This window comes from Coenobita brevimanus, chromosome 23, assembly GCF_032717465.1.
Source record: "Coenobita brevimanus isolate Jiangsu-jjx chromosome 23, ASM3271746v2, whole genome shotgun sequence".
Lineage (NCBI taxonomy): Eukaryota > Metazoa > Arthropoda > Malacostraca > Decapoda > Coenobitidae > Coenobita > Coenobita brevimanus.
The window spans coordinates 36,935,173-36,949,385 of record NC_136976.1 but is presented as its reverse complement, the minus strand read 5'-3'; the positions used below and the strand labels follow the sequence as shown (position 1 = coordinate 36,949,385).

Here is a 14,213-nt window from a genome sequence, read left to right as displayed (position 1 = left end):
CCAGATGGAATTCCTCCAATTGTTTTCAGAAAGTGCTTCCCAGAACTTGCCTCTCTTCTAGCTAAATTATTCAGACGATTCATACATACTACTTCATTTCTTAATTCTTGGAAAGCAGCCAATATCCACCCAATTTCAAAGAGAAGAAATTCCTCTGACCCCTCTGATTACAGACAAATAGCTATCATGTCATCTCTTGGTTGTGGTAGGTGGGGGCGCTCACCATCCACTCACTCGGTGTAGTGCTGCTGTCGGGTGTCTGCCCTTTTCTCTCCTCTATCTTTCCTTCCATCCTCTTCTGTCTTTCTTTCCTTCATTCTTTCCTTGTCCTTCTGCCTATGGGTGACTTTACACTCCCTCTTCTGTCTTTCTTTCTTTCATTCTTTCCCCTTCCTTCTGCCTGTGGGTGATTCTACACTGAGTGACAAGCCAAATGGTTTCCTGTACACTAGGAAACCATTTACTGTACTACGCTGTGTGGTAACCATATAACCAAATTTTGGCGCATGGTGGTTTAGTGGGTAATCATTGCGCTCCAATCGGATTGAGCCGGTGAAGGTTTATATCCAAGGGGTGGTTGGGGTTGATTGCTCATGTAATGCTACTTAGGGATGAGCGAGTCTGGTCACTCTCATCTTAAATGTCGGGACCAACTGCCTAGCCCCAGGCTCCTACGTTCCTCATGGGGCAATGTAGGAATGGATGAAGGATGGATAGATGGTCATCTCTTGGTAAAGTATTTGAAACTGTAATGAATAAGCACATAGTTAAAGGACGGTCATCTCTTGGTAAAGTATTTGAAATTGTAATAAGCACATAGTTAAACATCTTGAAGCCAACAACTTAATTAGTGAGTATGGTTTTGCCATGAAAGCTCCACCATTAATAAACTAAATCTCCTGACTCACACCATCCATCAATCAACTGACCAACATGGAGAAACTCATACAGTAGCCCTTGACATATTTAAAGCTTTTGAAGCAACGTTGGGTCTGGTTAGTACTTGGATGGGTGACCGCCTGGGAACACCAGATGCTGTTGGCATCCCTACATGTCAAGTGGAGTTGGTGGAGGATTAGTGCCCCTCCCTGTAAAACAATTAACTCTAAGCCATTGGCCACCCCATCTGGGATACATGGCGTCTGGCAATGAATGAATGAATGAATGACAGCGTGTGGCACAGTTCCCTGCTATCCAAACTTCCTTGCTATGGACTAAAGTATTTTGTTTCTCTGATTTCCTCATATCTCATCGACAGAAAGATAAAATTACAGTGGAATCTCAAATTTCAATAGTTTAGAATTCAATTAATCAAATTTCGATGCATTTTGGAGTGGTCTGCCTACCGTACCTTACTTTTCGATACAAAGTCGCGAATTTCGATGCTCTCAGGGCCAGACTCCAACCAAAACAAGCAAAGATAATATTTTTTATGTGAACCAAAATGCTAAAGTGAAGGAAAATTATAAGAAAAAGTATGAACCTAACCTAATATCGTATGTGACACGTGCTCTCAGGGCCAGACTCCAACCAAAACAAGCAAAGGTAATATTTTTTATGCAAACCAAAATGCTAGAAGTGAAGGAAAATTATAAGAAAAAGTATGAGCCTAACCTAATATCATATGTGACATGTGTCAAGAAGAGAATGAAAATCAACATCATTTATTCATACAGTACATGATGCATAAGATGATATGGTTCCGAGACAATTCACCGTCAAGTCAATTCGCCAGGCAGATAATTCCCCGTCAAAACATGGATGATTTCCCGTCAAGACAATTCGCACCCTGGACAATTCCCCGTCATTCTATAAATATACTTAATAATTAATCAATACTTTAATAACTCGAAGATATAACAAGAGAAATTAGAGGAAGAGAATTAATAGTAGAAATACTAAAACAAAATGAATTACAGGAGGTAGCAAATACTGTATAGTAAGCAGAATACTGAAATGAAGAGAAGTACGGTAATTATGAATAAAGGAGCAACACTGAAATGAACAATAGAGACTGAGAAAAAAAAAAGTCATGTTGTTTAAAGACAAGAACTCCCGGATGGGAGTAGGCACCAACAACAACAAGCCATGCGCAAGGCAATGCTCTATTGTTGGCGGCCATCTTGCGACTGTCCTGCCATCAGCCAGCCCTCTACAGCCAAGTTTTTTTTTTTTTTTTTTTTTTTTTTTATGTGTCCGACTCAGGGCATAGGCTCCACAGCCTGCTCTCAAGGCCCAGTAGTCCTCCTACATACAATACTCCTCTCTACATGTCACCACTTCGGCGCTAACACCCACCGTCCATATTGACTACATGCTAGGGCTGTCTCATACAGGACTGGTGTATTGGTATTAGCGGGGGTACTTTTATGACATGTCGGCGGGTCATCTGGTAGATCAGGAAAGTCTGCTTTCATGAAATTCAAATCCTTAAACTGTTCCCTGCCCCAGCCGGGATTCGAACCTGGGTCCATCAGGACTGCAGGCCGCCTCTCTACCGATTCAGCCACCGCCTTTCAGCCTGTACCTTCCATATGTGGACATGCATTTCACTGCAATTTAGTTGTATGTATTTTCTTTGTATTTTCATCGCAACTTACCTGTTTCAAGATGGCAAGCAAGAGTGGTTCTTCGGGTAACAGTGGTAATGGACGAGAGCAGCCTGGCACCTCTAAATCTTCGCAGCCAAAGGAGAAATGGCAATACAGGAAGGGGCAGAAATACACCAAGTATACACTTGCTGACAGTATGGCAATACAATGCAGAACTACGGTTACTTAACCACAATTATAGTTCATAAAGTTTATAGGGGGTGTAGGCAAAAAATCATGATTTTAGGTAGTTAGGTTCGGAGGCCCCGGACCCAAACTAATTTTTCCCATAAGAAGTTCAGTTTAAATTTCAATGTTTTCAATTTCAATGCGGTTTTTTGGAACATATCCCCAACAAAATTTGAGAATCCACTGTAGATGATGTATAAAACAATATCCACTCAATTAACATCAGCATGCCACAAGGATCAGTTCTGACTCCAACCCTACTCTTAATTCATATTAACCTCTTCATTGCGGCTAAGGTGGCGAAAGTGAGGCCCCTGTTGCGGCAATCCACCCAAAAGTTTCCCATTTTTTATTCAATTATTTTCATACTAATACATAACCAAAAAAAAAATTAAAAAATGCACAAAAAAGCTAAACCCTTCTATTTACCTACGAGCACTTAAGTGAATGTCAAAGTGCTCCTATGTTGTCGTAGAGGTGAGTGGAAGCAACGTCATTTTTGGTGTTTTTGTGCACCGCTGGAGCTGTCCATCATCTTCAATGACCTCCACCGTCGCCCACCACCCTTCACTTCACCACCACGCACAACTATAAGCGTTACTTAGGTTTGCACTATGGTGTATGCGTTGGTACTTCAGTATCACTGTTTTACGGACATTATAAAACATTTTATACTGAACAGAGAAAAACTAGTCAGTAATAGTAAATAATGCTAAACTCAACAAAATATATTTACAGTATACCTGTATACCTTACACCAAACACTTTCATTTTCAAAATATTTTATTCACTTACAATTAATTTCTTTCGCTTACTTACATTCTATGAGCCATTTTTCTAGAAGTTGACAAGTGTAAGTCTTGGAAGCAGTCTCCCAGACATAAGGCAACATGTTGTCACTTTCCTTAGTACTTGTTCACACCTGCTAGTGTTCATGCAGACATAGCAGGAAGCTAAAATGATGAACTAGCAACCCCGAGTGTGAGTGGATGAATACACAAAGTTCTTGGGACAGAATACAGGGCACAACTTTTGAAATAGAATTATGGATTTTAAAAGGAACACCACAGTCTGTCGACAGGTCCATTCAGAAGGAATGTAGCAATTAAGGGTTAATGATCTCTTATCCCTCACCCATAATCCCATCTATTCATAAGCAGATGACTCAACACTAAACGGTTGATTCACACTTAAACACCCACTCACAAAGTTTAATATCTCTAACTCACAACTCAGTACAGTCATCTCCATAAATCAAGACTTACCTAAGATCACCGAACTGGGACAAAATAATCTTGTCTCATTTAATGCAAGTAAAACCAAATATATACAGTTTACTAACAGACAGATACTGCCAGACTCGTATATTACCTTCAATGCTACTAGTATTCTTATCTCTAAGAGTACTGAAATTCTTGGTATTTCACTTAACAATGCCCTCAGCTGGACCTCTCATGTCAGACAGCTTTCTAAAACAGCTTCAAAGAAACTTGGATTATAGTACAGAGTTCGTAGCTTCTTCGCTGATGAGCAGTCAGCTATAATTTATAAGAGTCATGTTTGCTCTCAGCTGGAATATTGCTCACCCTTGTGGTGCTATTACAAATAAACTATCTCCCCTACAGGTAAGAAGGAATGCTGCCTCTCTTGCATAATTTTACAGATACTTTTATGGCAAATGCTCAGACGATTGCATGCATTGTGCCACCTCTCCATGCATTCCCTTGTGCTACACAGGGATCTGGTAGCACTCATGATTGGAATGACACACTGCCATATTGCAGAAGTTCCACCTACCAGATATCTTTTATTACCCGAACTGCATCTCTGGAACATGCTCTTCCAGAGTTGTTTCCCCCCAAACTTCAACCTACGGCTGTTCAAGTCCAACTGTTACAAATTTTTTATGAACCAGCATTTTTTATACACCAGTAATCTGGCGTATGCATTATTATTTATTTGTTATCAAAAAAATACATTAAAATAGAGGTAGGCTGCAAAACAATGTTGATTTTGGGTGGCATGTAATGGAAAGCATACAGAAGCACAGTGGCAGGAAAGAATTAAACTTGCTGAAGAGTCTCTTGAATGTGTGAAGGAGTTTTGTTACCTGGGGGACAAATTGTAATACGAGCTGGAGATGGGTCTGGAGTTAGCTCAGCAGCAAAAGTTAAGAAGTGGTTGAAAGAAATGACAGAGGTCTGTCCTCCAAGTTATGGGGACCTCACATGCAGCATGTGTTAGTAGTGTAATGCTGTATAGTAGTGGGACTTGAATGGTAAAGGAGGAGGATATTCATGGGCTCAATATGGATGAGAATGAGTGGATGGATGCGCAGTGCATCCTTGAATGACAGGTCTAGGAGTGCTAAGACTGTGAATGAAGAATTGACAGGAAGGATGGGTCTTGTGTGGCAGTGACACCTGGGCGGTAAAGGAAGAGGATATTCTCAGGTTCAAAAGTATAGAAATGGCAGTGATTAAATGGATGTGCAGTGCATCTCTGAATGCGAGGCCTAGAGGTGCTAGGTTTAAAATGGAGGAGTTGAGGGGTAGGAAGAGACTGGAGTGTACAGGTGTTGGGATGAGGAGAGGCAGAATGGGATGGTTTGGGAATGATGAGAGGATGGAAGAGGATGATTGGGTGCAGAAAGTGATTTGTGTTAACAACAGGGGTACGGTAGCAAGAGGAAGATCGAAAAAGACCTGGGATGAGGTCACTGAGTGTGACCTCTGAGATACGGGTCTGACTAGGGAAGCTGCCAGAGGTCGAGCAGCGAGGAAAAAACCATTAAATGACCAAGGCCAATGTGTGCAAGCATGTTGCAGCCTTCAAAAATGAAATGAAATGACAAGGTCACACAGTGTGACCTCAGGGTTAAGGGACTGAATACAGAACCTGCTAGGGACTGAGCAGCATGGAGTGCCACCTTAGGTGACCAAGGCAGATACATGCACACAAGTTGGTGCCTTTGTAACCAAAGCAATGGCGAAGCAACAATAGTACACTGGGTTGTTCCTCAGTTTGAGAACCATGGCTCTATAGTACAGAATAGTATATACATCATCTATTACATTACAATAAATATTATACTCACCAAACAAGTGCAGTCAGAGTATGACCAAAATAAATAAAAGTGGAGATGAACAGCATTCTATCTGCTTTCACAACCTAGGAGACATTACTAAGAAACCAAGTTCTACTAAACCCAATTGGTGCTGGTCACAGCCTTTTTCCTGTTAAATCCAAACAGTGCCATTAAATAATCTTTTGGTTTAACCCCTAATGCGCAGCCAATGGACAGCCGACCCCCCCCCCCCGGGTGGCGGCGTTGTATCGCGGTCTGAGTACCTGTAGGAAAATATTAGCCAAAAATCAGAGATTAACCCTAGAACATTATACTTGGTATGGCAGATAGTACTTACATTCAGCTTTCTCCAGAGACAGGTGCTGAGCCTTTGTGAACTACCCAAGGACTTGTGGAGACTTGCAAAGTTGGGTAACAAAATCTTCACTTTCACACCTCCAGCAACCCGGTTTCCCCTCTACCACAGCCTCATTCTGTCACAGTAAACTTTATACTACAACGTACAGGTAGTTTGGAATCCGTATCTGTACAATAAGCACTGAAAATAAGGCTAAAATCAACGAAGCGTACGGCCGACATGCAGCGCGGCGGCGGTCTTCCCGTCACTCAACAACATTTTCATTTTCACAGCTAAAAACACGTATACTACATTATTTTCAATCATATTACTTTCCAAAAGATCACCGCAGCGCGCTTTTTATTCTGCCTTACGCCCATCACTTTATTCTCGTTCCTGTCGGCCGCTCACTCTGACTCGGAAGAGCTAGAACTCGCCATAATGTCACTTTGATAGCCTGCGGTAAACTGACGCTAAACAGGGGCAAACCGTGCGAAAAAAAGCTAGTGTGACAACTGGGGAAACAAGCGTTTCCTATTAGCATAAACTGCTTGTGAGAGGAGAGCGCAGATTTGCAGTTCTGAGCAGTCAGAGCGCTGCCATGTATCTCAGCCAGGCTGACCGGGCCATGGTGGGGGGCGGAGGGGGGAAAAAACGCGATACTTGGCAACAACGGAGGTTAGTAGTACAAAGGTAAAGTATGCTAATTGTAGCTAAAGGGTGGTGGTACTGATAGACAATACCAGCTGGAACATCCTTGCCCGCGTTTATTCAAAACTAACTCGAATAGCAAACGCGACGATCCGCCGTTATGTCCTTTTCGGTGAGCGTCGCAAACGCGACCCCCTTCGTTTTAGGGGTTAAGCACCATCCACTCACTCAATGTAGTGCTGCTCGGGTGACTGCCCTTTCCTCTCTTCCTTTTTCCTTCCTTCCTTCTTTCATTCATTCCTCTTCCTTCTGTCTATGGGTGACTCTACACTGAATGACAAGCCAAATGGTTTCCTGTACACCAGGAAATCAATTACTCTGCTGGGTGGTAACCATATAACCAAATTATGGCACCTTGTGGTTTAGTGGGTAATTAAGGTGCTCCAATCAGATTGAGCCTGTGCAGGTTTCCATATCCTTGGGGTGGTTGGGGTTTATTACTCACATACTGCCACTCAGGGATGAGTGCGGCTGGTCACTCTCATCTTAAATGTCACGACCAACTTGCTTAGCCCCGGGCTACTATGTTCCTCATGGGGCAACACAGGGTTAGATGATGATGATAACTACTAAATCCCAAACTAGAGTTAAATCCAGTTCCACTAACTTATTATTAAACTTGTAACTGAATCTGACATAACACTTGTCATGAAAAATGGGCCCTGAAAATATATGACATTACTGATGTGTCAAGTTCCCTGACAGAATTAATTGCAGCAAGTATGATCCTATGAACACAAAAATGGTTCTTGAGTTGTTATGATCATCATCATCATCATAATCATAATCATCATCATAAACCTGTTTCTTATATACACTTACGACAGGTGAGAGGAAATCCAAAGAGCGGCTCTCTGACTTCTCTAGGATGTGAATCTGAAGGAAATCCCAGTTCACTTCTCCCCTCCAATCTGTGCCTTAGGAGTTACATGGCTCTAAAATAATGGGAAGAAAGAATATTCCTACAAGTCAAATCAGTTCTGTATATAAAACATAGTCTAATCCTTACCTGATGGCTGAAGTAACTCGTGTGATGCATATTTCAACAACACTCTGATCATTATCATTTCGTGTGTAATCAGGTAAACTGGCAATTTCCAGGATCTTGTTTACCACATCAGTCAGGTCATTCACAATAACATGGTCAGCAACATTGAAGAGATCACCAGCCTGGAGAAACACAGAAACATTAAACAGAGACAGCATATAATTCTAAATAACATTACATACACATTACAAAGTGCTGAGTTATACAGTGATCTCTCAATTTACAAAAGGGTTGCGTTCTTTAAAGTCATATAATGTGAATTTCATGTAATTTAAACACAATGATACCATAACAATTACAGTAAGTATGAGGGGTTATACTCTTTGGTCATATAAAACTCCAGTTAGCTACTCTACATAGCATTCATTTACCACTATGTACATATAATCATCTACTTTATAATGTTTTGAGTATTTACTGCCTTGAAACACGGCATTCTGGGATTCCATTTTAACCGTTTCTGCGAGCCAAAATGGCGGAAAAGTGAAGTGACTATCACACTGGCATGTAGCGTGATTTGTTCTCCAATGCCTAACAACAAAGGCAAGTGGAGTTCATTATGGATTATTCTGTGAGAGATGCACAAACAGACTGTATTGTAGTCCTCCAAAATGGTGCTGGGATTCTAATATTGAAAAATTGAATTTAATAGTCACAAGATGATAAACAAGCCATGGTGACGTAAGCAAATAAATGCTGCCCATGGCTAGTCATAACAGTTTGAATAATGAGTTGTTGTTTTTAGCCAAATGTGACACCACCTTAACCCTTAGAGCTTGGATGCTGTCAAGGTCATTATAAAACAGGTGTTCAGGTAGGCTCTGCATTTGTTGCCAGGGTTCCTACCCATTTTCTATGGTGGCTGAGCTACACCGTCAGTCTTCCACACGAATCAGGAAAGGCAGGAGCAATGTTTTCTGAATCCACATAGTACGGCCAAGAGTGGCAGTCTTGGCTCTGCCACCTCCACCCCTACCTTGCCTCCCATTTGCAGGGAAGGGGTTGAGTGTTAGTTCGATTGGAAGAGTTTCAGAGATGAGAGTATCATCATTATCAAGTGGAGAGACGACGTCTGAGAGCGGGAGTTACTACACAGAGTGACGTGTCCTGGCCATCCTTTATGGTCCCCCAGCCTCCTTCCCATTGCCTTTGAGGCACCTATGCATCACCATCCTCTCACAACCATCCTCAATGCCCCAGACTGACACTTCACAGGTGTGTGGAGAAGTGTAACAAGGTGAATATCTGTACTGGAAAAAAAAAAAATAAAAAAAAAATAAAAATAAAAAATAGTCATTTAGAAATAAGGAAAATTTGTGTGATGAGAATTTGTGTTTACAGAGGGACTGATATTGATTTAGTAATGTAACATTGTAGAAAAATTTACCTGTATACGAATCCTATAGAAGATTAGAAAAACTATGTACTGAAAATAACCATTATAACCAAAACTGTACGGTGGTTTTATATCGTCTGTTATAGATAAATAAATATTGGGAGTGAAAACTGAAAATGATCTTTTGGGGCAAGTACTGTACAGTGATTTTCTATCATGTTAGGGTAATGTAGCACAATATACAGTAATCCCTCCACTATCTGACGTAATAGAGCCAAAGGCATGTCTGGAAAGTGGTCCTGTCCGGATAGTGGGCACCAGCCTCCTGGACTTGTACTTATGGATCCTAACTCAGAAAAACACCTATACAACTCCCTCTGGACATGCATAGCACCTATTTAAGACCCAAATCACACCAATAAGGGACATAAAAGACTGAAATAAATGCAAAAGAACCATAAAATGAGGTTTTTGAGGTAGGTTTATACAATATTAAACATTCTGGGTACTTACAGCAAGTCCCTGGCCATCTCGATGAATAACCGCCTCCTCTCAGACTCTGACAATAAGAAGGGTTTCCTGAAGCACTTGCAGTACACTGTTCATGAAGTCTTGCACTTAACTTAGTCATTTGTACTCAGAAGTCCATTCTCTTCACACTGCACACTCTTGTCTTACTTATGCTCCATTGTAACTTAATAAGTGTTGCACTCTGCACTTTAAGTCTTTCCACTCATAAAACCAATTTCAAAACAAATCACACAAGTTTATTTAAGTTAAATTTGGTCCAAAAACTGTTTGTCTTTTCACTCAAATTTCTAATTTCTTAATACTGTATGCACTGTTTTTCTTTCACTGAACAACATTAAATTCCCGTGTGGTCTAGTCGAGAAGTTCTGGCCGTTTAATCACTGTCAGAGTCTGAGAGTATCGCTGAGAGGTGACCTAGGGGTGCGTTGCTGGGTGGTGGTGATGGAGTACCCACTGCAGACGACTCAGAAGATAGACGCAAACTCACGTCAAGCGGTTACTCCACCGTGGCTGATGTGCTGGGCTGTGGCTCGGAGCATGAGGGCCTGTCTTGGGGAGGCAACAGAGTGGAGCCAGGGCTGGGCACAGCAGGGGTCACGGGCCTGAAGAAGCTGTCAATCGTTGATTGACACAAGGAACGACGATTCTGACGATTTATGATGCGCTGCCTGAAAGCACGCACTTCCTCCACAAGTTCCAAGGGCCCCATCTCCCTGTCGCAGTCCGGATGTTCCAGGTAGTCCAGAACAAACTCTAGGTGTTCCCGGAGTGCGCTCAGCTTGGGGATGGCTGGAGTTGTGTCATGATGAGAGGAGTACGCATCACTGTCACCGTCCTCATCGGAATCTTCAAGCTGGGTACTGACACCTGCAACTGAAGATGCGATCTTGATATCAGACAGGGTCTGATACCCAGGATCGCCCTCGTCCTCATCCAACCACTCATGCACTTCGTCCACATCAACATCGTTGCCGTGCGCACGTAGACATACATGGAAGTTATCAACGTCGAAACCTAGGAAATCGTGCTCCACATCCGTTCCGAGAAGCAGACGAGACCAACCATTTTCTAGAGTCTTGACAGGGATTTCCTTCCATGCACTGGCCCAGTTGTAAATGGCAGACTTGATGTTGTGGCAGCGAAAGTTTTCCAAAGTCCACTGGCCTCACGTGTCCCGTCCCTCCCCGAGCTCGTCCTCATCCTCGAGAATAACCATCACCTCATCCAGGAACTTCTGTCGGTATAGCCGCTTCGTTGCCACAATCACTCCTTGGTCCATTGGTTGGATGAGAGCAGTAGTATTAGGTGGCAGAAACATGCACCTAATGGGGCCATTCTCAGCCACCAAGTCCTTGTCACACGGGTGGGCAGGTGCATTGTCGAGGAGAAGGAGGGCCTTTACCTGGTCGCGTGGGATTCCCAGTTTCTCCGTCTGGTAATGTATGACCTCCTTGACCAAATGGCGGTGGAACCAGTCTTTGAAGATGTGGGCTGTGAACCATGCCTTCAAGGAATGGTACCAGATGTCAGGAAGGACATCCATCACCCCACGAAGACACCGAGGCTGCTTTGCACGGCCAACAATAACAGGCTTAAGCCGGTGCATGCCGTTAGCATTGGCACAACACAAAGCAGACAGCCGGTGCTTGGAAAGCTTGCGGCCAGGTACACGCTTCTCCATCTCCTCAGCTAGAGTGTTCGTAGGCAAAGAGCGATAGAATAAACCAGTTTCATCAGCGTTGTAGACCTGACCGAGAGTGAGCCCCTCCCTGTCGATCAAGCCCTTCACCTTGTGCCGAAACTCCTCTACTCCATCCTCGTTAGCGTCTAAAGCTTCGCCATGAGACTTACGGTTGGTAAGGCCATGTCGTAACTTGAACGCGAAGAGCCAACCCTTGGATGCCTTGAAGTCTAGGGCATCATGAAGCCTTGTGAACTTTTCAGCAGCAGCCTTCAGCTCCGTACCACGTACCATCACACCAGCAGCAGGTTGCTGTCGATACCAAATCAATGTGGAGCGGTCGACTTCAGCATACTTGGGAATAAACATCATCTTCCTCTCCACATTGCATTTGCTTTTCGACGAGAAGTCAGTCGTGTACTGCATGAGTTTGTCTCGGGATCTCTTGATATCAAACAAAGTAGATCAGGCCAGGCTGAACTCACAGAGGATGCGTGACGAAGACCATACCGCATCTACTTTCTCCAATATCTCCTGCTTCTTCTCCAGAGTCAAAATCACTCTCTTCCTCTTCTCAAGCGGCAGGGCCATCATCACACACACGAAGGAGAGGCACGAGAGCAGCAGGAGTGCCTGCAGCAGGTACGGCACCACCACAAAAGCAAGCATGTGGGCAGCCATGACGACGAGAGTTCACTCACGACAAGAGACAGACGGAAAGTGGGGAGGATGCAGGGGCACTCTAGTGGATGTTAGAGGAATGACGCACCGCAACAATGCTGTCCCACGCCGCGTGCGCCAAGTTCAAATTACGTGCGGAAAAAAATCTTGTTTTTCTAATTTTTTGAGGTTTTCGGACCATTTTGGGAAAATTGGATCCCGGGACAATTATGTCTGGTAAGTGGGGATGCCAGAAAGTGGGCGTCCGGAAAGTAGAGGGATTACTGTTCATGTTTTTCTTTCTTTCTTTTTTTCTTTAATGCACGGCAGAAGGAAACAAAGGCCTAGCAGCAAACACTGATCCCTTTTCTGTCCAAGTCTATTTAAAAAAAAAAAAAAAAAAAAAAAAAAAAAAAAAAAAGGATGTATACATATGTATGATGCTTTTTCTAATGCAAAGAAGAAGAAACCAAAGGTCAACCCCACAAGATTGTTCCTTCAAAGAAAAATGAGAACAAAATAACTGATAGACATATTAAAGATCCTTTCATTTTGAGATTCATGGACACACTGGGTTTAAAGGACTGGAAGTCACAAGCAGTATGAAAAACAAAAAGGGCAAGACAGTTCCAGAGTTAACCTGCTGCATACATGAAGGACTGGGAGTAATGGTTAATTCCTGCATAAGAGAGCTGGACGGAAAAGGGATCAGAGTTTGCTGCTAGATGGGTTCACCATGTCCGCCATGGTTGTTTATGGATGCAAGCAGACAATATAAGAGAGGCAGACACCACTGAAGCTGCAACAGAAAAGAGATAAGATGCAACAGTGCAGCAAAGTGACAGGTTGAAGGGAACCAGTAAGAGGAGAGTTAATGACACAAAAAGCCTTTGACTCCACCTTGTTGAGAAGAGCTCTAAGTGGGATGCCTCCCCACGCATGAGATGTACTTTACCCTGGGAAAAATAAAACTTCTGTGCAGGGGTAACGAAGGCAAGGAGTTGGCTTAGCACACCTAATCTCTGGGAGGCATTTTTTACAAGATCTTTCCAAGATAAATCCTGAGAGAATAATACCCCAAGAACATTCAAGGATGATGCAGGAATGAGTTGGATGTTGTTAAATATTAAAGGATATTTCTGCTTACAATTCTGATGGGTCAGAAGATGTAAGAACTGAGTTTTTGATGCTTCAAAAACAACACAATTACTTTTACACCAATCAGAAATAGAAGCCACGTCATACATATGGTAAACCACAGCCTCATCCCATGTTTGTTTTACAATGATTGTAAACTTGTAATAATTCTGTGCAGTTCCTGTTGCACAGTATGAATTCAACCACATCTAAGTTTCACTGTACGTCTGTTAGCTACGTGATAAATCACTATATGATGAACAAAAAGTCTGACCCGTTTCTGGAATAATGATGGCAAAATGGTCACAGATGTGCCAGAACGATGTCCCCCAGTCAGCTGTTTAGTCTAAGATGGCCACTCAGTGTTCAGATTTGCTGTGACTGTCTGCCTTTCATTCCATTTTGTGCATGGCAGGCCACTAAAACACCAATTTTATCGCAGAATAACAGTGCAAGTGTGTGACAAGCATTGCAGTGTGTGATATCAAATGATAACTTTTTGTGTAAGAAACACTGAAACTTAAGACTTGGAAACTGTGTCTATTACCCCTAGTGGAAAGCGTGGTGCTACTGAGGGTGCCGAGGGCAAGCCTAAATGAACTTTATTTTTTTTATTTAATGTTATGTGGTCATCAGCTTCCTCCCTATCCTCTTTTGAACCCATGTTATACTGACCTTACTAAATGATAAATCATTATGCAATGAGTTTTCACGTCATGTAACCCCATCACATAGCAAGACCTGACTGTGGGTGACTTTTCTACATAAGAATTTAGAATATAAGGAAATTAACAGGTAAAAGAAAACCAGCTCAGGTGACAGCAATGGTGAACTCTCAATACAAGTGCAAATATGTGTCACAGAAATACTGTCTAGTGCAATACTGTATACAGTAATCCCCTGA

The 14,213-nt window shown here is 42.6% G+C and overlaps 1 protein-coding gene across 1 annotated transcript in view; it reads right to left on the bottom strand.

The window, feature by feature from the left end:
- The window catches only part of melt (ventricular zone expressed PH domain-containing protein melted), a 671,576-nt gene that overhangs the window by 631,154 nt on the left and 26,209 nt on the right, over positions 1-14,213 (bottom strand). The window contains exon 3 of the mRNA XM_080267230.1: positions 7,926-8,086. Within this exon, the coding sequence (XP_080123356.1) occupies positions 7,926-8,086 (161 nt within the window). The remainder of the gene's footprint in view (positions 1-7,925; positions 8,087-14,213) is intronic.